Source organism: Prosopis cineraria, unplaced genomic scaffold (genome assembly GCF_029017545.1).
Source record: "Prosopis cineraria cultivar Desert tree isolate PC_DT_omini unplaced genomic scaffold, ASM2901754v1 PC10, whole genome shotgun sequence".
Taxonomy (NCBI): Eukaryota; Viridiplantae; Streptophyta; class Magnoliopsida; order Fabales; family Fabaceae; genus Prosopis; species Prosopis cineraria.
In genome coordinates this window covers 36620507-36646731 of record NW_026555341.1, presented here as the reverse complement: position 1 = coordinate 36646731, position 26225 = coordinate 36620507, and the positions used below count along the sequence as shown (strand labels likewise).

The window sequence follows — 26225 nt, the reverse complement described above, 5'->3', positions numbered from 1 at the left end:
ATTGATTGTGCATCTAAAGAATTAAATCCCAACATCTAATTTAAAGAGAATAGATAGAAGTGGTCGGTCGTACGGTGAAGTGAATGAGAGAACAGAGGAGCTAAGAAAAGTGAAAATTGAAGCAGCAAAATCCAGGATGAAAGTATTAATACAGATTTGTTCTATTGTAGATAGGTAGAAATTACATCGAATATGCTCACTTCAGCACACATTAAAAACACAATATAATAATGATTTATGATCACTTTAATTCACAAGTTAGAATTGAGGAAAGAGTACGCCACAAGTGAAACTAGAAATCTAGAAGACAACTAGACATACAAGGCAAAGGCCACAGTTCTTTTTTGCTCCTCCTGGAGATATACAAAGTCCCAAGTCAATCAGCATATATTATTACTTTATTAGGAAATGAAGTGTAAGCAATTTACCCATATAGTTCCACTGACCTACTGAACAGACTAAAATCATTAAAAAAATCTGATACTGAGCAGTGACCAATACTTAGCTAGAAATGCTGATGACAATATCAAAGCATTTGAAACAATTTCTCTGGCAAATAGGCTGTGGCCTTGCAATACCAACCAAATAATAAACCCAAATATTGTCACTGTTTTAGGCATACAAGACATTAAATGCAGAAGACTTAAAAAACAATACGCCCACGGCATGCAAGATCATGCATGACAGAAAGCATTAGCCCCCAAGAAATTTGCCAAAAGGTAACATGTACTCTTACTAATAATCAATTTCCTGTAGTCCAATATCTTCCTTTTTTTTTGGGGGGGGGGGGATCTATCGAACCATCATTTTTCCATAGAGCTTCATACGTTGGGGACAGGAATGACACAGGCTATGAACTCGTGACATTTTGTACCCAAAAAAAACGCCCTGCCCCGTCCTTCATTGACACTGAGGGGCACAAGAAGCAACAACAAACCACAATTACACACATGAGCACTAAGAAACGCATAAATCTCCAGCATATATTTTTCAATGAAAAGATAATTGCAATAAAATGATGATCTAGAATTGGACGCATGCCAAAATTCCAACGGGAAAATAATCAATTATGGACTAAAGGATGGAGCCCAACACTATAAGAGTTCCGACAAAATTACCACTATATTACAAAGCCGTAGAATTAAGTGACTACAGTTTATCCCTGAGCAAGGTTCAAAACCAAACCCCTGCAACAAATGCAATCACTCCTAAATACTCACTGCCTGCATAACCATCTCACTTGTATTCAAAGTTCGGCACTGGCGGGGCGTCGAAGCTCTCCAAAACTTTTGTCTCGCTTCCTCCGCTCGTAGGAGGCCCATCCTTTTTCTCTCCGCCAAACCACCCACCAAACCAAGATTTGCCCGAATCCGAACCCGAAACCGAATCAGAAGGCACAGTTGAGGGCTGCATCATCCCTTGAGGCAAGCTTTGGCCAGGCAATCCATTAACGGGGTATCCAGCAGGCATGGGTTCATCGATTATTATAGGCATCTGTTGCTGTGCACTGAGGAATTTGTTGAGCATGATCCCTGCTCCTTCGATCAAAGCCAACAAGACACCGCCAAACGCCGCGGATCGGGCCGAAGCTCCCAGCCCCTGGCGCATGGAGAGGAAGCCGCCAGTGGCAGCCCCAGCGATGATGGAGTTCCACGGATCCTCCTTCTGACGCACGTAAACCATGGTACAGTCAAAAGTGGAAAACAAGCCACCCCACACGGCGAAACTGCCGCCAACGCGTGGCGCGTTGAGGCGAACGGCTTGCGAGCCGCCGACGAGTCGAGAACCCTTGGGAGAGTTGTAGAGACCTTTAATGAAATGGAAGGCGGAGCCACCGACGGCTCCCATGCCGAACGCGCCACCAATGTCATCGAGGATGCGATCGGGGCAGGGTTCGCGAGAAGTCTCAGGGGTTCCCATGGGAGGAAAGAGGCAGCGCTTGGGGGTTTCTGTTGGTAAGGAAAGGAAGGAAAAGAATCGAACGGAAAATTACAGAAAGAGAAATATGGATCAATCGTCTTCCCCTTTTTCTGTATCTACGAGGAAGGGGAGAGAATGTATGAGAGAGAGAGAGCCGCGAGGGGTTGATGCGTTGCGGGTATAGCTCCCGCCTCCCGTAACGGCGTGACCCGTGTATAATTAGGGTAATTGACCGACAACGTGCAAACGCCAAACGCAGCTTTTTCAACCAAGAGAACCCATTTATACTTCTAAAGAAAAACTTTAAAATTAATTAATTTTATTTAAAAATTTAAAAATTTTTTAATTTTATTGTATTAAATGTAACTATTTAACATTTCTTTCCTAAATTTTGAACATGGGCACATAACATATTTAACCTTTAAACTTTACAAGGGAGGGCAACTTATATATTTATATAGACAATTTTATGTAATTAATTTTATATATTAATTATCTATACATAATTTAGAATTTAGAGGGATTAACTGTATATCAATCAAAATTTGAAAGTTTAAATGCATACAAAAATAAAATTTAAAGGGTATATAATTAATGGCTACAGATTATTTGCATAAACTTGTAAGTTCAGAGAGATTTATTATTAAGTTTTAAAAATTAAAAGGATTATTTGTATATGGTTCAAAGTTTAGAAAAGTTTTGTATTAGCTAAAATTTAATTAAATAACTTATAAAAAGGATAAAATTACTTCTTCTTCATGTCCTATAAATAAAACCAAAAGGAAGTATATCAGCTTACTTTGAATAAGATTTCTTTCACTTAAAAAACAATAATGCAAAATCAAAAACATAGCCTAGTTTTCCTTTGTGTGGATATGTGATATATTGTTGTTTAAAAAAAAAGGCCCTAATAGATTCTAGCAAAAAATGTACCTGATTATAATCCCATAATCCATATCTACCAGGTGATATCATGGTTTAAAATTTAGTTAAAGTATATATTTAGTCTTTTAATTTTATATAATATTTTATTTTAATCCCTTGGTCCTTTAATGTTAACATTTATAGTTTTATAACAAAAAAAATCCTATTTTTTAAAACTTTTAAATAATGTCAAAACATTTTTAAATATTGGTATATTAAGATTAATTTTTTAAAAATTTAGAACTGTATGTTGCCTTTTATGTCATTGGTTTATCTCTTGTATTCAATGATATTATGATTGGTATTCTATATATCACTTGTTTTCTTATAGAAATCAATAATCATATATAGTTCTCTTTGTTGAAGTGAGCTTTGAACGAAATTTTGTGTTATGCTTTATTTGAATTATGAAACATTATATTTATACCTAAATGTCACTTGCTTCCTTATAGAATCTCTTGATTTGTAAAGTTTCATTTTCTGAATTTTATCATGGCTTATTGTTATTTGATTAATGCAATCCTAGTAGTAGATTGTTGAAATATTTAAATATATGGTAAATTTGCATTAATTAGTTATTGAGTCCATAACAGTTTGGCCATTTATGATCTAGTATAGATTGTTATTGTAACACACCAAAATTTTTTTTTTTTAAATAATTTAACTCAATCATAGTTGAATTACAGACACCCAACACATTTTTATATCAATAATTTCAATATAATATATTTTATAATTGGCTTCAACTCACACACTATAACATTTCATATAAATTTTTACCTCCCACATGCCATTAGGCTAAATCACATTTGTCCATCCTTATACTCCCAACAAGTAAACTAAATCACATTTGTCCATCCTTATACTCCCAACAAGTAAAATAAGCAATTTAATAAATTTTCAATACAAGCCAGTTATTTGGCCTTATAATCATGCCATTTTAACCAATCCAAAGTAAACCAAATATTAAAATTACAGTCATCCAAATTGTACCAAAAATAGAATAGTTTGAAAGGCATGATTACATTTATATATTCATATAATTGACAATAAACAAAAAGCCCTAATATTGGCAATATAACACATTATAAATCATAAATTAAATACCCAAAAGAGACAGTGGATCTATACCACTAAGCCTCTGGGACTCCTCCACGTGTCACTCGTGGCTCTTCTCCTGAAAATTGTTAACCACATAATGAGACTCAAAAATCCCAATAACCAAAGCCAATTTATGATAGTGTATACAAACAGTTAAGTGTGTGCTTACTAAGTGAGAATTAAGAATAATATAATTCCAACAAATATAAGAAATATTATAATAAACACAAACAACCATCCTTATATCCCTCCATTAACCTCGAGCCGTAACCCTCACTCGGTGCTAAATTACCCGGCCAAAGGTAGATTAGCCCGAGCCCTTACAAGCCACCTATTGAGCTCCAATAGGGGAGTATCACGTGGCACATAAATACAACAATAATAACAAGTCTCCCAACAGCTCCCACAATAATTAAACAAATTCATAATAATATTGCACAATTATACAATATTATAAAAATTCATAATTTTCTCAATAATCACCCAATTAACATGAAGTAACACTAATCACAAATTAAAAGCATGGTTACCTTGTAGCTTTTTCAATAAATTATTCCTTAAAATTTCTCTCTCACCACAATTTTCACCAGTAATACAATCTACAAAATAACATATTATTTATAAATATTAGTTTCAATTTTTGAAACTAATAAAATAATTCTAATAATAGAATTAAAAATATAACATAATTTCTAATTTCAATCTTAATACAAATCTATAGTTAATACTATTAAGTAAAATTTTTAACTCCTCTTTTAATTATCAATAAACATTAATAATCTAAAAATCAACTTCTAAACTAATTTCTATTATCAAAATTTTCTTTTTATTTCATAAATTTGTACCTAAAATACTCAAAAATTAAAAATTGAGTCTCTAGTTTAGAATCATAATCCTATAACCATAATAATTCATTTCTCATCCCAAATAATCATCTAAACCTCAATAAATCAACATATATTTTCAGATCTAGTCTAGAATTTGATCCATAAGCCACAAATTCAAAGATCACCAATAAATTTATACTCTAGAATATTTATTATACTACTAACAACCTCAAAAATCATATTTATTCAACATAAATTCATCCCTCTTCCAGATCTTAAATTTTCTACCACTACAAAATCAGAAACCAAAGAAGAAGGATGACTAAAAAAAATTTTAGAACACTTACTTAGTCTTAAAAAGCTTAAAATCACACTCTAAATATCCTATTAAAAACTCTTACCTTAAAACCCAGCACCGGTGAATTTGGCTCACAGATGCTCTCTCTCTGCCTCAACTCACGCACGAAAGAAGGAATGAAGAAATGAAGGAACAGGTGAGTTTTTATAAAAATTCAGTGGGTCCCACACATTTTTTTATTCTTTTCTCTCTCTTCTTTCTTCTTCTTTTTTTTTTATTATTTTTCTTTACTATTGTTACTATTGAGGCGGCGGCACGTTTTCTTCCTTTTTTTTTTGCAAACCTTTTCCTTTTTTTATTATAATAATAATTTAATAATATATATTTTTTATTTTTTTTTAAAATTTTTTTTATTTAATTAATTTTTTTTTTAGAATTATATCCGAAGTTAGATTTAATAATCATCTCTTACTAATTTTCTTACTTCTAAATCTTATTATTTTTTTTATTTCTATTAACCCAAATTAACTATTAAAATTTATCCTAAGTTAGATTTAATAATCATCTCTTACTAATTTTCTTACTTCTAAATATTATTTTTTTTATTTCTATTAACCCAAATTAACTATTAAAATTTAAATTGGGATGTTACAGTTATAGACAAACCACATAAGTAAGCCTATTTAGATAGATGTCCAACCTACAATCCTTTGTTTATAAGCTATTTTTTTATCTTTTAACTAATTGGATAAAGATGAATTGAGAGAGTTAAAAAATTAATTTTTGTGTGTGTGTGTGTGTGTGTAAGAGCAAAATATAACCCTAGTTCTCATAAGTTCATTATCTCATCATCTCCACTCTCTCATATCTGTTTGTATCCTCAGATGACTAGAAGGGTCCAATAAGTTAAAAACCTTCATGCTCTTGAGGTAATAGAGATTGTCTATTTCCTTTATAGCAATGGAATATGCAAGTATGCTCATTAACTTTATTTATCCAATTGATTAAGACACTCTCAACATAAACTTGGCAAAAATTATGTTGGATGAACAACAAAACTTCTAAGGAATCATAGTAATTGTGAATTTTGATGAGTTTGGCATTCCAGCAAAGTTTAATTTCTTCCAAGATATCCAAAAGTTCCATAAATGTGATAGGATGGTATTTGAAATATTTGGAGAAACTTATAATCCAATTTCCTTGGTTGCCACGTACAATGCCTTCACAACTAGTAGCCTTATTGATACTAGTTGAATCATCAATGTTAAGTCTAATTCAGGCCGCTTTAGGTGGTTCCATTTTGTGTTAGATCTTTGACTTCCTTTGCTCAGGAGGTTGATTATAGATTGAAGCTTAAGGTCATTTAGAATTTGTTAGGTAAGTAATAGGAAATATCCATTTCTTGATAATCTTCTTCAAAGAATAATGAACCATATTTGCTTTTCCAAATGTTCTAGGAAACTTGGGCAAGGAGTTTTTGCCAAGGCATTATTCTTATGCTTGAGCTTCTAGCATCATTTTTTGCATTCCAAATTATCCAGTCCTACGCAAAAAGACAACAGAAGGTATTAACCTTAGAAGGGTTAACAATTTTCAACCACACTTCTCAAACTTTTTTGCAATAATGTAAAATAGAGTTAGAAACTTTACAATTAAAAGAGAAAATTCGTTGACAAGGATTGTTTCCAATAATGCTGGTGAAATTAGATTGGATCTTGTCCCAATTAGCTTTTAGCAAAAAATTTTGATTTTATCATAAGTAGGCCATTTTTGTATCCTAAACTAGATTTCCATATTCAACTGCACCAATAGAAGTCTTTTCTTGATGAAACACGTTCAAATCTTCATAAGGATAGGAAAGTTCAACTTTACTGCATTCCTTGAGCAGCAAATAAAGTGGCGGACTAGCTCGATGAAGATTCACTTCAATGCGAGCCTGGCTTTTATCATTTTGTGAGTCCCCTAGGGTTACTGTTAGCTTGCTTAATAATGGTTGTTGTGTCAATCCTCATCAATTAGGCTGAGTGCCTTTGGTTATTAAAGAAAGAAAATCATGTGCGCAGGTTTATAATAACACAGGTGCAACAAGTTTTTAATTGAACGTAGAACTCTTCAACCATGTGCAAGTTGCTTCCATGGGCATTTGAAAAAAAAATCAAGTGTGTAAATTTCAGCCATGAGTGCGTTAAGGGTGTATTTGGATTTCAATTAAAAAAACCGATTATACAAAGAAATGATTATTAAAACATGATGATATTTGGATAATTTTTCAGAAATTAATTTTGACAAATTGAATATGTTTGGATGATTTTTTGAGAATTAATTTTGAATGTGCAAATAAATAATATACAGAGAAGGATCCAAATAGAGCTTTGCAAATGGAGGAAATTTTAACTTCTTAAAAATGAAATTTTGCAAAATAAGAGTGTTTGAATAAATTTTTACAAAATCATAATTTTGGCCCCATAATTGATTCCTAATGAGCATCCAAATAGGCCTTAGATCTTCAATTGCAAGCAAAACTTTTCAAGCATTTGCAAGTTTAATCATTAAGACTACGTTTAGGGCAAATAAGTTTCAAGGGAACTAATTAGTTCAAATTTAATCCCAACCAATTTCAAAATTCTAGGAACCTACAAGTTTGGCTCTTAATTTTATGATTTTATTGTGATAAATTTATAATTTTTTTTTCAACATTTAACACGATGAAAAAATAAATAAATTTATTTTTTATCAAAGTTTGAAACACAAGTTGCAAATTTATCACAATAAAATTACAAAATTGAGAGCCAAACTTGCAACTTTTTAGAGTTTGGCACTTTAAAATTAGTTGGGACTTAATTTAAATTTATTAATCCCTTGAGACTTATCTATCATCCTCCCTTAAATTTATGTAGATTTGAATTTGAACTAACATTTTCATTTGGATACATATTTTTTTGTAATTTTATATTTCCTCCAGATTTTAATTATATGAAATTTTAGTTACTATGATTTTGTATTTTTTTTCATATTTTCACTATTACTATATTTGTTACTCTCACCTCTTCTATTATCTATCATTGATTAAAAAATACAAGTAAGTTTATGACTTCCAATCCTTCATTTTTATTTTGAATTTTAGCTCGTCTCTCTCTTCTACTTTTAAAATTTCTTACACTATCCAAATAAAAAATTTTAAATACATGAATTTTAAATGTACTCAGGACCACGATATAAATCATTATTAACTAATATAAGTTTCTTAAAAAAGTTGGTTATTAAAATATTGATTTTCTAAAAATTTTCACATTTTTTCAATCATACCCTTAAATGTAATAAATTTAATATTTAACTTATTCAAAATACTTTTATTAATTACTCAATAAAGTAAGGGCATAATGAAAAAAAATTATGGTAATGTTTGTTTATTAGAATAAAATGGAATGTGATGAATTGAAAAAATAAAACGATCAAAGGAAATAGATGAGCACATTCATAGATAAATTTAGTTCATGAAGTTGAAGATTATGATTCATAAAATTTGTTGAGGGTGTGATGATTCTTATATTTATAATAAATATTAATGAGTTTTATCATACTTACCACTAGAGAAAGGGTAGTTTAGTTTATTTTTATCTTATTTTTTTTTAATCTATTCCATTTTATTTTATTCTAATAAGCAAATATGACCATAACACCTATCCAATATCTTGTATTTTAAGTAAAACGAAACTTTTAGAGTGTGTTTGGGAGTTTATAATTGAATACAAAGAAACAACCATTAATGGAATGAAACGGAATAGAGTGAAAAAGAACAAAATTTTTTATTGTTTGGAAGTTTTATGGTGGGAAGGAATTGTTTTACATGAACATTATTTGGGAATGAATGGAACGAAATGGTTTAAAACTTTTTTCTTTCAATATTATCCATATGACTAAATTTAATAATAATAATAATAATGCCTATTAAGTAATTATAATATTTATGCAACAAAAAATAATAATTAAAATTAATGGTTAAACAAGATACTCAAGAATTAAGAATAAAAGAGCAAGCAAGTAAAAGCGCTATTTAAGCAAACATTTTTGTTGCACAAGAGGAAAACATAATATAATTGTAGTGTTGAAAAGCATGACAGAGAGAGATGGCAAGGGCAAGAGAGATATGGCGGGAGGTAGTGCTATGCACTATCCTTGAATGCCTAGTCAACTTGGTCTTACTCGAAGTATTTGGCCACATAAGGCCAAGCATCGACAGGGGTCAAACTTTGTTTGAAAGTTATCATAATTTATGTTATTTTTATGATCTTTTAAACATTTTTTATTATTATGATTTTTTAAATCTCTTTTAAGATTTAAAATTTATTTTTAACTTATTATTGTGTAAAAATAATTAGCAATTGTTGTCCATTTGAACTTTTAAAAAATTACTTTTGATTCTAATATTAATTTTATGAAGAATATATTTTAAATAATAATAATAATAGTAATAATAATAATAATAATAATAATAATAATAATAATAATAATAATAATAATTTTTTCAAGGAATTTTTTTATATTTTTCAAAAAATACTTGTAAAAATATTTTTGAATCAATTGGGCTAGCATATTGGGTTGGGATAATGCCTGGCTTGATTTTACTCATGTGTAACCCTAGCAAGAAGTGAGAGAGATAACTGAAAAATGAAAATAATAAATAAAATTTTTTTATTAAGATATGAGGTTGAAGATAATTTTGTAAATGAAATAATTATACTATACTACTTCATCCTTAATCCTCCATTTGGGAGTACAAAAAATATTGAACTATTAATGGCAAAAGAGTATTGTAGAGGCTCTTCCTTACCATTTCATCATTCTTTAAAAAAAAAAAAAACTCACAAATGGTGGCTTATGTCTTTTAACCATCCCACTAAATTTCATTTCACCTTAAAAAAAATCTCTCAAACATAATATTATCATGTATTTGATTTGAAGGGAGGAGAGTGGAGGAAAGGGATTTTGTTCACTCCCCTTATTTGGGTTGTAAAAATGGAAGGTTCCCTTCCCTCCCCTTCAAACCCTTCCCTCTAAAATGGAGGATGAGGAGGAAAGAAGTATAATTTTGTTGTATTAGGACTAATTTATTTATATTATAATGTGATAATTCAAAAATATCTCTCCTTCTTTGCTATCATATACCCCTCTGTCCAAGTTGTATCCCTCCTCCCAGCTTGTACTATTATTGTTGAATTGTTTGAGAATTAAATACATGAACTAAGGAAGATTAGATTTTTTTATTCCCCTCCTTTCATTTTATTTTTGTTATTCTTCCATTATATATTAATAAATATACTGCTCATACTTTTTTTTTAAACTTTGAATAAATTATTATTGACTATATTATTGGCAATATATATAAAAATATATGTGAACTATGGATAATTATATATTAAAAACATTTATAACTATATTTTATTAGGAAAAAATAATTTTGATAATATAAGGATAAAGTTATTTGAAAATATTTATTTTTCTTTCCTTTCTTCTTGAATCAAATAAAATATTATCTCTTTTTTTTTCTTTATTAAAATTCCTCTCTTTTTCCTTCCTTCTCCTCAACCTAAACGGACGTTTAGAAAATAACTTATATTATATGAAAAAAATAATATTTTAAATAAAAAATTTTAATTTTAATTTATCAATTCTACCTAGAAATAGTTTGGTCAATTAATGACCATATTTCGTTTTGGGGCTAAAAAAATTCCAAACAGGGACTTCCCGGAATTTCTCCTTCTAAAAATTTCACGATGTTAATTATTATTAATTATTGATTGAAATAAAAACTGAAAAAATTGGATGACGGTGCAAGAAGGAACGGAGTAAAGGCAGATCTCGTACGAAGGGTGGACCAAAGAATTGATTTGGAATTAATGCTGTCGAGCTGCAACGTGCTATTGGGTAGAAAACGCGGTGGCCACTCTGAAGAAATCAATAAAGTGAATAAACCAACGGTGGATATTCATTGAAATTGGAACCGCTTCTTGTATCAATTAAACGCTGCGTTGCACCTGCGGCGCCATCGTACAACTTGTAAGCGAAAGAACATTCAGAAGCGCCGAGCCTGGACAAGAGATAGAATGGTGAAAAGTGCTGTCGCAGATCCTCCGAACTTCAAGAAATATGGCGTTCCTTCCTACTCAGTAGCTTGGATCCCGCCAAACGTAATCAAATCAGTATTGAATCAAACAATTGGTGAAGCCCCTGACAACGCCAACAACCCCACTCCTCAGCCTCCCGAGAGTTCCGGCGAGCACTACCTTGCGATCACTGGTGGTGGTGGTGAAGGCAGCAGCGGTATTCCCAATGCGGTGTTGTTTGCAAATTTTGATGTCGCATCTAATTCTCTCTCTGATCAGCCGGTATATTTTTGATTCAAATTCTCATGGGTTTGATTTTGCCATTGTTTTATGATTCGAAACTGGAGGAATCGGATCTGAGCGCCCCCCCCCCCCCGGGAGTTTTTTGTTGTGAGATGCAAAGCTGATTCATGAGTATTTCTATAACAACGATAGGAATTTAGGCTTGTCTTAGCGGTATGCTGATGAAAGCTCATTTGGCTGCTTTTCTTTTCTTTTGTTTTTATCTCCCGTGTTGTGTAAAATCGAGTAGTTTAGATTGGATGAATTTGTATGTTCGACTGCATTTTGAGTTGACCTGTTTAAGAAAATTATTCAACATCAAATGGTTTAGTATTTTTTTATTGAAAATCTAAAATCGTAGAAAGATATTGTTGTGTAATAAATAAATAAATAATATTAGTTAAAGGGGTTAATTGGTAGTTAGGATAGTTATTTGGGGGTATGGGCTATAAAAGGGTACCAAAAAGGATCATTGTAATCAGTTTTTGGAAATAATAGCCTTGAGTTCCCTATTCCTATCTCCCTCTTCCGTCTCTTTCTCTCTGTTTCCTCTATGTTCTCTCTTTTCTTCTTCCCTTTTCTCTAATTATTATGCGTCAGATATCATAAAAGATATGCGGTTCGTGTGGTTCCAATTCTTCCCTTATTGCTTGGGTAATTTCATCAAATATTACAGGTGGGTAGGCTTGGAACTGACTCTGAGTTGCCTTATAGAATGGCACTTCACCCCCGTGGAGATGGCCTTATTTGTGCAATGCCAAAGAGTTGCAGGTATTTTGCTTCTCATTTTTCCTTGTTTGCTTAGTTGTTTCCTTTCATATAGGCATTTGCCTGTATCATAATTTGTTGAGGAGTTGCTGTGGTACAACTGAAAGCTTAACCTTATCACCCACTAGGCAAGATATTAACTTGTACGACATTCGTGAAGCTTCAGTATCTCCGGACTTGAAACATTATAACATGAAATTGTGAATTGTTCATGCAGATGGTTTGAATGGAACCAAAACAGGAGTGAAGAAAATGATAAGTTAGGTCTGAAGGTTTCTGATAAAGTACTCAGTGAGTTGGAGGATGTTGGGCAGCAGTTAGCTTTGGCATTTGACAATGATGGCACTATGCTAGCTGTTGGTGGGCAGGTAAAGTTATTAGTTACATGCTTACATTTTCATTATGAAAACGACACCGCTTATAACCAAGATGATTTTGTGTAACATGAAAGAAATAGAGACCGTGCAGAAGCATCTCAACTAATTTTTTGTTACTGCTATACTTATTCTATAAATGTGCATATTTATCATGGTGGGTAGATCCATATTCTTCATGGCCAATCAGTAATGGCATTTAATTCTAGAAAATTTATCCAATATGCCCCTTAAGGCCGGGCAATGCAAATGTGGTGTCCTCATTTAGAAAGGAATTGATACTAGCCTTCAACATTGTCTCCCCTTCCCTCACCCAAAAAAGAAGAAGAAGAAGAAGAAGAAGAATGAAAAGAAACGAAAAGAAAAAAGGGGGGAGAGAAAGAGGAAACAATAATTTAATGGTTATTGTAGATTGTTGATGAAGAGGTTTGAATGACTGCTATCTTATTTGATATAACGGCAATCCATATGTCATATTTTTAACTCTTATGTTAGATTTACAATCTTGAGTATTTTATATATATTATGAAGATATACATAAGTCACATTTTATATTTTGAATTATTTTTAACTTATTATTGAATCTCATGATGACATGCTTCATAATTCACAATTTGGAAGCATACATTCAAAAGAAGTGTATTCATTGAAAATCCAACCAAAGTGGATGCATAGGGGGAAAAAATAGAGCATTTTGCTGTATGCTTTTCATTTTCTTCTCTAGTATAGCACCAATATATATATGTCAAGAAGATTTCATCTTACAAGCTCAGACTATTAAAAGAAGACTATGATGGTTTTCTCTATATTCCTACGTGCCTCTTTGTATGAAAACCCCTTGGGTATGGAGTATAGACATGGGACTTGTCTGCTGTGCCCTTTGCCTAAAATTGAATTTAATTAGGAGAAGTTCATATCATAACTCTTGAGCCTTGAACACCTGGTCAAAAGGCTCTGTTAACTTTTTTTTTTTGGTTAAAATGTTGATCCATATAATAATGGGCAAAATATATGCGCACAAATAGAACATAAAAGAATCAGAGGCCGCCTTCCAGGAAGGTTCCTAGTTATCTACTCCATAACCTCTATTATGGCAAAACATTTACAACGTATACAAAAAACAGGATATGGATCCCCACAGTATTGCAAGCTCCAAGAAAATCCAGTTCAATTGCTCTCAATCTCCTTAGAAGACAATATTGTGCTTTCACGCTTATTTCAGCTTTTATCTTCATCATAATTTGTAGATGAGAGGACCGGACATTTTGAAACACCCTACCATTTCTTTCTTTCCATGTATGATATGAAACTGCAGCATTTTCCTTCCATTTAGAAGGTGGAAGGGGAGCACCCAAATATTTCATGGGAAAAGTTCCCAGACTAAACCTGGTAAATTCACAGATTTAACGCTTAATGTTATCCTTAACACTACCTAAAAACAACTGAGATTAATGATGATTTACATTTAAACTGGTGGCTTTAAAAAATTCCTAGAATGCCTCCGCTAAAACCTTCACTGAATCGAAGAAGCATGTTGATGAGATTCAAAGCTTTATTTTGGGGATGGAACCTGAAAGGCTCTGTTAACATTTTTGTAATATTAATATCTTGTATGGAAAAATGTAGTATTATATTCTCTTGTTTCTTTGAATTGTTAAACAATTTTAAATTTTAATTTATTATAATTTGTATAAGAAGTATTTTGTTATTTGGAATATTTGGTGGAAGTGGAACAAAGGAGGGTAGAACTTTGTAGCAACATGAAATTTTTGTAGTGATTTGAAATTTGGCATATTTAGTTGGAGCTGAATGTTTATGTTTTCAGGGTGCTTCCTTATCTTTAGATGCCACATGGGCAAAAATTTTGTTTGAAGCTTCATTTGACATACCAACATCAAAATATAGATAGTCTGTTTTGATAATGTAGTGGCATGCTATATGATTTTCTAATTTTGGTGCAGTACAGGATGGCAATCTAAGGGTTTTCAAGTGGCCTAGCATGGAAATTATTCTCAATGAGACTAAGGCTTATTCCACAGTAAAAGACTTACATTTCAGGTTTTTTATTTATCAATACAACAGCTAGAAGTCTTGTTCTACTAGGTGGGGTTGGTTACATGGATTACAATATTGTTGTTTAGCAATATTGTAGAGATTTTACTTTTTAATTGAATGCTTTACGAAGGAAAGAAGAAAAGGTTTTTGAAAGTAACAAAAGAGAAGTTCTGTTTACATTTATTATTTTCTATGAGGGTTTCCCTTATCATCTTGTTTCGTTGTCTTGCAGCTCTGATGGTAAACTGCTTGTGTCCTTGGGAAGTGGTGGCCCTTGCAGAGTTTGGGATGCTTCCTCATCGACGGTCTTAACTTCCATATCTAGTAAAAATGTGAGCAATTGATTGTCACTTACCAAGAGAATGTTAAGTTGAGTATAAAGTTAAAACTAATATAAGTGACACTGGATATAAGATGATCGCTATTGTATTGGCAATGAATACACTAATTGGATGTGGAATCTATGAATTAAATAATTAACAGAATGACAGTCTTTGCTTTTTGAGAGCTGGATTATTTATTCTTCTTCAAAATTGTATGTTATAAAGCTTTATTATTATTATTACTATTACTATTAATTATTATCATTATTATTAGTGATGTTAATTTATTGTATAGTTTTCTCATCATTTTTCTTATAGAGGATCATTGTTATCTAGTATCTACTAATTCATTGGTAGATTGCTTTGCAATGTAAGTTTGAAGGTGATCTTTCATAGTTGTCTTTTTATTGCATTAGATGGAGGTGAGTTGTACTTGTACATTTACACATTAACAAACAACTGATATTTTGACCAAAAGTATTCTGATAACCCAGTTTGTTTGACATATACTCCTTGCCTAGGTATGGTTGACAAATACTTAGCTTGGGGAGAGGTTGTGAAAGTCCTTATTTCCTTTTGGGTTTTTGATGCATGGGAAAAGAGAAAGAGAAATAGGAAGAGAAAGAAATAGGAAAAGATTAGAAACGAATGAGAAAAAGAGGGAGAGAGAAACAGAGAATAGAGATATTGATATTTCTGATTTTCAATTATCATAGTATCTGACTTATTCTTTGGTTCCCATATATAGGCTTCTTCATCCCTTTATTCTAACAGAACCCAACTGACTAACCCCCAAACTAACTAAACTACTAACTAACTAACTAATCTTTAATATTTCTTTTATGACTTACACATTAATACTCCCCCTTCAAAAAACCCTGACCTCGAGGGTCTTATTAAGAAGCCTAAATACTGTTGCTACAGCTAAAAATCCATAGCTAGTCTAGTCTCTATCCAAAAGACCCTTTCATCTACGCAGGACTATTGTTGATCACTTCCTCAGGGTCAAGATGGAGAATGAGTTGAAATTGCATTTTTTGCTTTTGAGGATAGTTGTGACCCTAGAAAAATGGTTTGTGGCAATAGAAACAAAGCTTCTTGGCCTTGAACTCCTCAACATCTCTTGGGTTCAATTTCCTTGAGATTTTCAAGTTATTTGGCATAGAAGAGATCCCTGCACTTGAAGGAACAGAGGAAACGGAGCCATGTTTTAAGGAAACAGAGTTTCTGGAGAATGGATGGTTTTACCCTTAATGAAATGGGACTCACCACCTCCAGTTGTCAATTTTACATCCTTCCTCCCTTTGGATGAATGAGAGATGCGTGGAGGAGGACCAAGTAGCCTGACCTGAGAGGACATTCCTCCGTTAAACTATTTGGACCCCTGTTGGCAATTCACTGTGTGAGTTTTAGCAATTGATCGTGCCCCTTGCAGCTTCTTTAGTTTGAAGAGACAGACCCTGCACAATGAACTCCCTCTTGAGACCTACCATGTAAATTTGCACGAGATAGTCTTTTGATAGCCAAATCTTGCAGGTCCATTGTGTGAAATTCATCATCAAACTTGTCTAAAGAACCTGACTGCCAAAGCTGCATTAAATCTTCCATTGGAGCTTCATACATGGGCCCAAACTTGGTCTTTAGTGCACATACATAGGCCATGTCAACATGCCCCCTTCCTCCACATTTCCAGTGATTGATGCCATTGGAAAGCCTTCTCATCAAGATGGAGGCTTGCCATGGTAACTTTCCAGTCTTCGGGGGCCAAGGTGAAAGTACCTTTCACACTTCAAGATCCACACCAAGATATCAGTTCTTTGAAAAGGTGGGAATTCCATCTTGGTGAAACGCTTTGGAGGTTGGTAATCCTTGGTGTTTGTTCTTGATCTTCCCTTGTGAGCTCTTGGTGAATTGCCCTTGTCATAGACTAGCTAGGCCACCTAGGTTGACAAGGCCTGAATAGTGCCAGATAATATAGTGAGTTTGGAAATTGCATCTTCAAGGGCATGAATACAATCATCATTGTTGTCTGTCATGTTTTGTCGTCATTTTTGGACTCTTGTTTTTGACATACAAGCTGAGCACCGATGACTCTAGTACAATTGGTGCATGGGAAAATAGAGAAGGAAGAGAAATAAATAAGAAAAGATTAGAAATGAAGGAGAAAAAGAGGAAGAGAGAAATAGAGAATAGAGAGATTGATATTTCTAATTTTCAATTAACATAGCATCTGACTTACTCTTAGGGTACATTTGGTATGTAGGACTGAGCAAGTGGGATTGGGTAATACTAAGTTTTTATGTTTGGTTGGTGGGAATGGCAAATTTATTCCCAAGCCCAATCCCATCTAGATGGGAATACCTAATACCACCTATCCTTTTGTCTTGGAAAATCAATCCCAGCATCGAAACTTTTCAGACCAAATTGCCCCTTCACATTGTGCACTCTCTCATCCGAGTCATTTCCCGCCTCCACCTTTGCCATCCACAGCAACGCTATGCCTCGTGCTGGCAATGTTGTGCCCTAAGATTGAAAACAGAAGAGAGATCTGGGTTTGATGACATTGTGCCCCTCGACTACTTTGGGCCCTCGGTGATACTGGTTCGAGTTCGAGTTCGAGTTCGAATTCGAGTTTGGCATTAATGGGTTTGAGTCATCATTTGCTAGATCTAGGTTTGTCTTCTTCCTACCATCGATTTCCACAGTAAGTCGGAGGTTCGAGTTCACCATTGCTGGGTTCTGAGCTTGGTGACGTAACAGACGAGCTTTAACGAGATTGAAGGATGAAGAGGCGGGTTGGGCTTAACGGACTTCATGGTGGCTTTAGGCGACAGACTTCATGATTTGTTCATCCTCTTCTAGATCGTGTATTTTTGTTTTGTCAATGATAAGGGCATTATAGTATTATGATGATTTCTGATGGATTATAAAATAAATTAATGCAAGTATTTCATCCAAATATTACCCCATACCAAGCATATCTTTAAAACCTCAATTCCAACTCTAATCCCAATCCCAGTCCCGGTACCAATCCCATCCCAATCCATCAAAATTCATACCTGCATACCAAATAGGGCCTTAGGATCCCTTATATAGGCTCCTTTAGCTCTTTATTTTAACAGAACTCAACTAACTAATGAATAAACTGACTAAACTACTAATGATCTTTAATATTTCTTTCATGAATTACACACCAGTTTCTTTCAAATAACCTTACTCCTTGGGATACTACTGTAAATTTTCTTTTGACCTACACCTATAAATTGTGGTGGTCAATTTGTAAATGCGTTAGAAGTATTTACTTAATGATTGAATGCATTTCTCCATTCCTTATCTTTGCATTCCTCAACTTTGGATTGATGCTGCTTGTTAACTGATATATGTTAGCTGATACCTAAAAGAGCTTTAACATCATAAAGAAACTTTGAGAAACAAAGAGGGATTGATATCCAATGGTGAAGTGAGTGGTTATACAAATCATTGATATCAAGATAAAATATAAAATTTACATGCTATACTATTCACAAGTCATGAATAGGGTAGCTCTAGCTCATTTAGGCTCTGCGCAATATGTGGGAGCCAAATTAGTTAAACGAAAAACAATAAAGGACAGGATGAAAGGAAGTTGATGGCATATATCAAGGCGGGCTAGTGTGAAATAGTAGATTATATTCCTTTAGCCTTTAGGCTACCATTTGGATTGGTGGATTTGGATTTGAATTTTAAATTTAAAATCTTAAATCTAGAATTCATGTATTTAACATCCTTTGTTTGGGCAGTTTAAAAAAATTTCAAATGAAAAAGAGAGATAAATTAAGATCTAAAATGAAAATAAAAAATTGAAAGTGATGGGTTTTCCTATATTTTTCAATCGATAAGAAATAAGATACCAGAATCATAGAAGTATCAATATTAAAAATATGAGAAGAACGATAAGTTTGAAGTGATTGGAATTTTAAATTACTAGGGTATAGAAGGAGTTTGAAATTAGAAAGGAAATATAATGAGAGATGGCTTTGGAAATCCATAAATTTTTGTACATCCAAATTAGGGATTTGATCCAAATATAAATCTAAATACAAATTCCCATTAATCCAAACATGCCATGGAGTTTTTTCTTCTCATGTCACAGGTATATGTATCCTAATTGTGGCAAACTGTTAAGAGTTATGATGGAAAATCCTTATAGAAATGATAGTTCTAATCATAAAGTCTAGCCAAAATGTACTAGGAGGTTTCAATTTTTTTCCACTGTTACACTGTTCAAGGGGGTATTCTGAACTGGATTCATTGATCATGTGACAATATTTAGACAATCTTTTGTGTAACCTTTTTGTTTCACTCTCATTTAACTTGGTCATCTCTTTCGTTATTTTTGGACTAATCATTTTTTGTTAACCACCATGCAGGGTGAGGTTTTTACCTCTTGCAGATTTTCTCAAATTAATGATGGGACCCATATCTTGTATATTGCTGCCATGACAGGTATATGCTCACTGGATTTAGAAGTGTTCTAGGGGTAATTATATTTTATTTAATTGACACGTATTTTATTGCTAAATACAGACAAATGGGGAAGCATTCTGACATGGGATGCAAAAACTGGTGCAAGGATTGGCTCAAAGCGTATTGTTCGTGATGCAATCTCTTCATTCAATGTATCAACTGACGGAAAATTTGTTGCATGGTAAGTAGTCTGATACATCATTTCTAGTGGTCAATAAAGAAAGATTAAAAAGGAAAAAATAAAAGTAACACTTCCTGAAATCAAGGGCGCAACTTCTTAAGAACTTATCTAAATTGTTTGGGTTGACATGCAGTGGAACACCTTCAGGTGACATTGTGATTGTAAATTCAACAAATATGAAGATCCTGTCAATGATTAAAAAGGCTCACCTTGGCATAGTAACTGCGTTAGCTTTCTCCCATGATTCAAGGTTTGAAGCCAGTGTACTTGTAGTGTTTTTACCTGGCACTAGAAGTTTGCATGTCTAGAGTTTGTGATAGTTGTGACTTTTGAATACAGGGCGTTGGCTTCTGTATCCTTTGATTCAAGTGCAAGGGTTACTGTAATAGAGGAGAAGCAGAAAAGTGGTAAGTGCATGTAAAGTAGCTCGATGACTGAATCAACAAGTCCTTGGTTTTTTGTTATATGGTTACTTAAATGGGTGTTGTGTGTGTTTTTGATTAATCTTTCATGAAACCAAATAGTATACTGCATCCAATCCCTGCATTGGCTGCGCAATTTGATGCGCTGAATATTTTAATGGTTTCTTTTCAAGCATAACTACCTAAAAAAACTGTCGGAAAGTCTTGCAATTACGGCTGTTGAGACTTCCAGGATCATTATTAATACGTATATTGATTTCTTTTCAGGAGGACTGAGCTTATGGATTGCTGTGCTCATGGTCATACTTGCAATAGCGGCCTACTTCCTGAAACTTCAAGAACCTGACAAGTTGAAGTTATCTTTTCTTCAAAATTGAACTGTATGTTTGCCAAAAAGCTTTGTTAGTGTAACAACATAATTTTGATGCATGTTTGATTTTGGGGGCTATAGATGGTTTTTCAAGTTTACATCATATTGAGCGAGGTACATCAGAACTCCCGTAACTTGTTAATAGGTAATAACATTATCAGAATTATCACTCACCAATTGTTAAATTCAGTAAGACTAAGTTGTAATTTCAATAACAATTAATAAAAATTTTAGAATTTTCATTGATAATTTTAAAATTTCACAAAAATTGTGATTTTTGAACTTTTTAATTACATTGAGAAATTTTAAATTCTTGATCACTATTTACATCTTATCCTTACCACTTATTCAATGTGTTCCTAATTGCCAATTTTTGGTCAACGAAATGAATTATTTCGACAGTTATTTATTCTCTTTTTTAACGGTGTTAACAACTTAACACGTTCAATTCAATTTGGGAAGGCAATTTTTTAACGGATCATGTTATCATGATCAGGAGCTATTCGTTTTGGAATTTTGTTTTTTATTTTTTATTTTCAGCTCTTCGAGAAATTTGCAATGTTGAGCAATTAAATTAAGTATTGTACTTATTATTTCTTTTCCCCCTTTATAACAGCTGCTTATACCATTCTATTGTCATGAAACACAGTTATTATTATTATTATTATTATTTTGGATAAAAGGACGAAACGGAGGCAACTTGCCTGTATCCTCAATTACATTCATAGCATCCCTGGACAACACATCAAGCAGCTCATATGGTGCGTGAAGCATAAATGTGGTCCTCGGCATCATGCTGAGTCCCATCTTTGCGAGATGGTCAGCACTAGTGTTTGCGTTCTTGCTAATTACTGGTAAACTGACATCCCATTCTCTTTGAAGTAAAGAGGTGATCTCCATAATTGATACATAATCAGAATGCTCCTGGCCACACCCATTTGTATTAAAGCAATGGTCTCAATTGAATCATTTTCAAGCTCAACTTTTCTAAATCCTGCATCCCATGCAAGCCTCAACCTATGAATGCAAGCCCATATTTTAGCAGTAAGAGCATCACCTTCCTCTACTTTGCAGCAAAACGCAAGGTAAGAAGCGACCTTGTGAGTCTCGTAGAAGGCCGCCACAAGCTACAGAAAAACTCTAGTAGGAATAGGCACCATCAATATTACATTTCACCTAATTAGATTCTGGAGATCTCCAATGGGCACTTATAGTATGAGTCATGTATCGCCTGTCAAGCTTCCGATGAGCTTCTTTCAAGCTTCCAACAATGGCTCTCGCACTTGAGATGATAGTTTCATTATTGATTGCTTCTTTTAAAAATAGCAAGATTCTTGCACTTCTATATCCACCAGCTAATAACAGCAAATAACGCTTTCCAATTATCGTTTATATTCTGTTGCCCTAGAGAGAGATTGCACTTTATCCAATCATGGAGTTCCAATTCAAAAAAGTTTTGCCAAACAATTGTTGGAAGTATAGATTTCCACAATAAGTATATTCACAATCTCTAAGAGCATGAATTATATCCTCAAGCTAGGAACAACAGAGTGCACAAAGATTATCTTCACAAAGACCTTGCCATTTTCATGCTGAGTTCATGAGTAGGCTATCCTGTGAAGCAAGCCACAGAAATGTCCGACATCTCTCTGGTATTTTTAATTTCCATATCTGAGCCCTAATGGGATTAGTGAAAAATCTTATTCCACTAAACACAATTAACATTAATACTCATGGTAATCAAAAGATTAATACATAAAGATAATTACCAAACTTTAGTCTAAAATTCAAAGGATCCCAAGCTTTCTAAATAACAATGAATTTCAATCAATCAAAATTCATTATATCAGGGTATAAACAAGTTTTGGAAGCATGAAATACTTCAGAGGAGTGAAAGAAGTAAAAAATAAGTGAAAAACAACTCTCTTAATGTGTGAGAGAGCAGTGCACCTTGGCCGGTGCACGCTGCGCTGTGATGTGTTGCATGAAAATTCAGCAGATTTTGCTATCATTTGATAGTAGAATCGAGAAACTTCTGACGCGCCCTGATTCTTCATCCGACGTCCGAATGACGTGGTCTAGGTGTTTATGGAAAGCTCTTGACATGAACTAGCTAATGGCACAAGTTTTACTTTTAAAACAAGTCACACCAGAAAGTTGGACACCCAAACATATTTTAACCACTTTTCACAACTTTCACTCAAAATGGATGTCCAAAACTCTCAACATGTGCCAATAGCCTGTCCTAATACTTGAACCATATCTATTGGACTTAAGACTACCAATGCAATATGTCACCCACGCTTAAACCATAGTATAATAAAAATTTACCTCTTAACTTTTTTTTTTACCAAAAACAGAGGGGGAGGTAATTTGTCATTGCATTGTATTCAAATCAATCAAAAGATGTTCAAATCATTATTTTTACTCTTGCACTAGTATTTTGGACTTACAACATATATATTTTAACATACACAAATATTCAGAGCCTAAAATACAAATTAGACATTTGCAACAACAAAATAGTGTAAGTGAGATGACATGCAATTTAAGATTGACAAACATATACTATTGCACAAAATAAATTAAGCTAGAGGCATACAAAAAGGAATATGCTAATTCCTAGCCTCTTGAGCCTTCTCCCTCTTTGCACCAGAGTTAGAGTCTAAAATGTGTTAAATGAAAGAGGTGAGTTTAGCCACTTAGTAATCAAGGTAAAACCTACCCTATGCAGTTATATATCAATTATAAGCCAAGCACATGTATATGAAACCAAGTACTTAAAACATACTCACACATATCATAACTTGTTATTTATCATTTAATAACTTCTTTATCTCACATATACTAGGTACACTATTACCATATTCTCATATATGTGACCATGATCTATTATTCACGTGACTTGTCACAATTTAACATGTGTGACACACCATATATTTACTTAGATAATGATCAACCAACCTTATACCCTTCTTATTTTTTCAGACTAAAACTATGGGTTATAACACTGAATAAGGCTCCATCTGTGTGATTGGACTGCTTAAGTTCACCAATCATAAGGTGTGACCTGATTAAAAATCATAGGACTCACTCTTAGACCACGGCTTTTCCCATTCTTGAATCTCTAGGGTGTCTCATACCCTAGACTATTTTCCTCATTGAACTGGTGAAAATAGCTAAGTTCTAATTCTTTGACAAACTATGGGATAGTCCCTCGATAAACAATGGGACAAGGCTATACCCTCGTATCTAGAGGGTAACCTAAATACCATATGAATTTTTCTCTACTCCCAATTTTTAGGCGAAACTCCTATCATTGATCATGCCATAATCAATACTAACTCATTTTCACATTTTTATTTTCTTTTACTCATTATCATAACAATCACGTTGGGCTCACAATTGTGCGCTACCTAAGTATGTATTCTCATCATTTTCTTAAAATTGTTTTCTCTTACCTCAATCCACTTTTCATTAATACATAATTACCTCTAGACAATATCACATTCATTTTTCAAAAGCATAAGCATGTTCATAGTTCGAAAACCCTCTTGACTTCTCATTTTGCATTTTAAGCTAAAAATAGCATTATACACATTCAAATTTTCATACATTCATTGAAATTTATACATGGTTTCACATTGAAAATCAATTCCATACATGTAACTTTCACAATTCACATTTAACAATTAATTAACAATCAATTAATATATAACTATTCAAAGTAAGATTCCCCTAGTTACCTCAAAATTTTAATATGGCAAAGGTTTATCCCTCAATATAAGAGCCTCCAAGCTTAAATTTTCAAGCCAAATGGGTTACTAAGGGCTAAAACTACAATAAATCAAGTTGAATTTTATCAATATTACCAACTCAAATATTAAACCCTCAATCTTTACTTCTAAATTGCCTAATATTCACTCTACATGAGTTTGAGTCTATCCATTAAATTTATTATCTCTCTTTAGTCCTCAATAACATTAATGAGCAATTAAACTCTTATTAATGGCATTACACTCTTCCAAGCACCCATATAAGTGTAAATTTTGGATATTAATGGAGCTCTCCCTTCAAGAACCACCAAAATTATTTATACTAAATTTAAATACTCTAAACAACTCTCATTAACTCCATTTGAGTCAATGGGTTTGAACTCATACTCTATATGGACTGAAATCACCATCCTTATTTAAACCCTAACTTAAATACTTGAGAATATGGAAGAGGAAAGGAGAAATAGGGTTTATAAATCTTACCTTAGATAATTTGGAGCTTCAAACCTTCTTAAATTCTCACCTAAGTCATGCCTAACAGAGCAAATGTGAGCTCTTCCATTTCCCTTTCCTTTCCTTTTTGTTTTGTCGCATTAGTTCACTTTTAAATTCTGTAGAATTCACATCGTGCACCGCAGCGCTTGTCCCCACGCATCGTGGCATGTAGTATAAAGAAGGGAAGTCTTGCCTGATGGCCTTGTGCATCATGGTGCATTGCGCACATGCTGCGGCATGTGGTACAGAGGCTGTTTAGCATGTTTTTCTTCACTTTGTGGTCCTTAAGTGACTCCTATTTTACTTTAAATCTAAATTATACCTAAAATTCCAATTAAAAACACTTATTACTCTCCTTTGACCATAAACCACATCAACTTACTTAATTATCCTTATTAATCTTAGTAAATAAGGGAATTAAAAATAGAGATGTTACAATTAGCTACTCTATCATCATTTTAAAGAGAGGTATAGGCTGATTTGACAGAAAATAAGCCATTTCTCTCCCATTTCTAGCGAATGGCTACATTACTTTAGTTAAGATCTAAACCATCTATGACTTTACTCCATGTTTCTTTGATTCTAAACCACAAATTTTGAGATCAATTTAAGGGAGCAAGTCATCACCACAATTATATTTATTCCGAACTACTTTTACCCAGAAATCATCACGCTTTGTCACCATCGACCAGCCAAGCTTATTAGTAAAGCTTTATTTTGAAGTTAGGCTTGTCGAAGATCCATGCCTCTTCTTTCCTTAAGTAAACACACATTACTCCAAGCAACAAGGGGAATTTTCTTGCCATCCCTTGTACTACCCCAAGAAAATTTTCTATTGCATTTATCTAGCTCACCACATGTACTAATCGGGAGAGAGGAAGTTTGTATCGTGTAAGTTGGTATGGCACTAGTAACAGAAGAAATAAGAGTAGTGTAACCAGCGAGAGAAATAGAATTAGCTTTCTAGCTATCCAGCTTAGCTTTAACCTTATCAACCACCTCTTTAAAAATGTTATTAGTGACCCTTTGATGGTGTAATTGGACCCCAAGGTATCTCTTAAGATCTCAGTTTGAGTAAAACCTAAAAAGTCACTGATTTCTGAACACCTGGAGTGATGCACATTAGGAGAGAAATAAATCCTAGTCTTAGCAAGATTAACCTTTAACCTAGAACTATTGTAGAACTTATTCAAGCACTCACTTATAGTCTTGCTTGTTGGAGTGATGCTTCAGCAAAAAGCATAATATCATCAGCAAAGAAAAGATGAGACATAGGCGAACTTGTCTTAATGAGGCGAATAGGTCTCCATTCAACAGACATAATCTTCATTTGAATTAAGTGTGTTAGTTTTTCTATGCAGATAATAAATAAATATGGAGAGATGGGATCACCCTGCCTTACTCCCTTATAAATCTCAAATTCATCAGCTTTATCTCCATTCCATAGCAGCTGCATACTAGCAGTAGAAACATTGTAAAATATGATATTTATAAAATTT

The 26225-nt window shown here is 33.2% G+C and overlaps 2 protein-coding genes across 2 annotated transcripts; one reads left to right on the top strand and one right to left on the bottom strand.

Moving 5' to 3' along the window:
* Nucleotides 1-963: 963 nt before the first annotated feature.
* LOC129322909 (mitochondrial import inner membrane translocase subunit TIM17-2-like) lies at nt 964-2129 on the bottom strand. Its single transcript, XM_054969369.1, has one exon. The coding sequence runs from the start codon at nt 1918-1920 to the stop codon at nt 1237-1239; it is 684 nt and encodes a 227-aa protein (XP_054825344.1). The 5' UTR covers nt 1921-2129; the 3' UTR covers nt 964-1236.
* Nucleotides 2130-11105: 8976 nt separating this feature from the next.
* LOC129284450 (SEC12-like protein 2) lies at nt 11106-20628 on the top strand. Its single transcript, XM_054919937.1, has 10 exons — nt 11106-11456; nt 12133-12227; nt 12442-12592; nt 14565-14656; nt 14886-14985; nt 19386-19461; nt 19543-19663; nt 19797-19913; nt 20003-20070; nt 20353-20628. The coding sequence occupies exons 1-10, from the start codon at nt 11175-11177 to the stop codon at nt 20460-20462; spliced, it is 1212 nt and encodes a 403-aa protein (XP_054775912.1). The 5' UTR covers nt 11106-11174; the 3' UTR covers nt 20463-20628.
* Nucleotides 20629-26225: the final 5597 nt, after the last annotated feature.

Coding starts and splice junctions, on each gene's coding strand:
- LOC129284450 (XM_054919937.1), top strand. CDS start 11,175: ATGGTGAAAAGTGCTGTCGCAGATCCTCCGAACTTCAAGAAATATGGC. Junction 14,986..19,385: donor CTTCCATATCTAGTAAAAAT/GTGAGCAATTGA, acceptor ACCACCATGCAG/GGTGAGGTTTTTACCTCTTG. Junction 19,914..20,002: donor GCTTTCTCCCATGATTCAAG/GTTTGAAGCCAG, acceptor TTTTGAATACAG/GGCGTTGGCTTCTGTATCCT.
- LOC129322909 (XM_054969369.1), bottom strand. CDS start 1,920: ATGGGAACCCCTGAGACTTCTCGCGAACCCTGCCCCGATCGCATCCTC.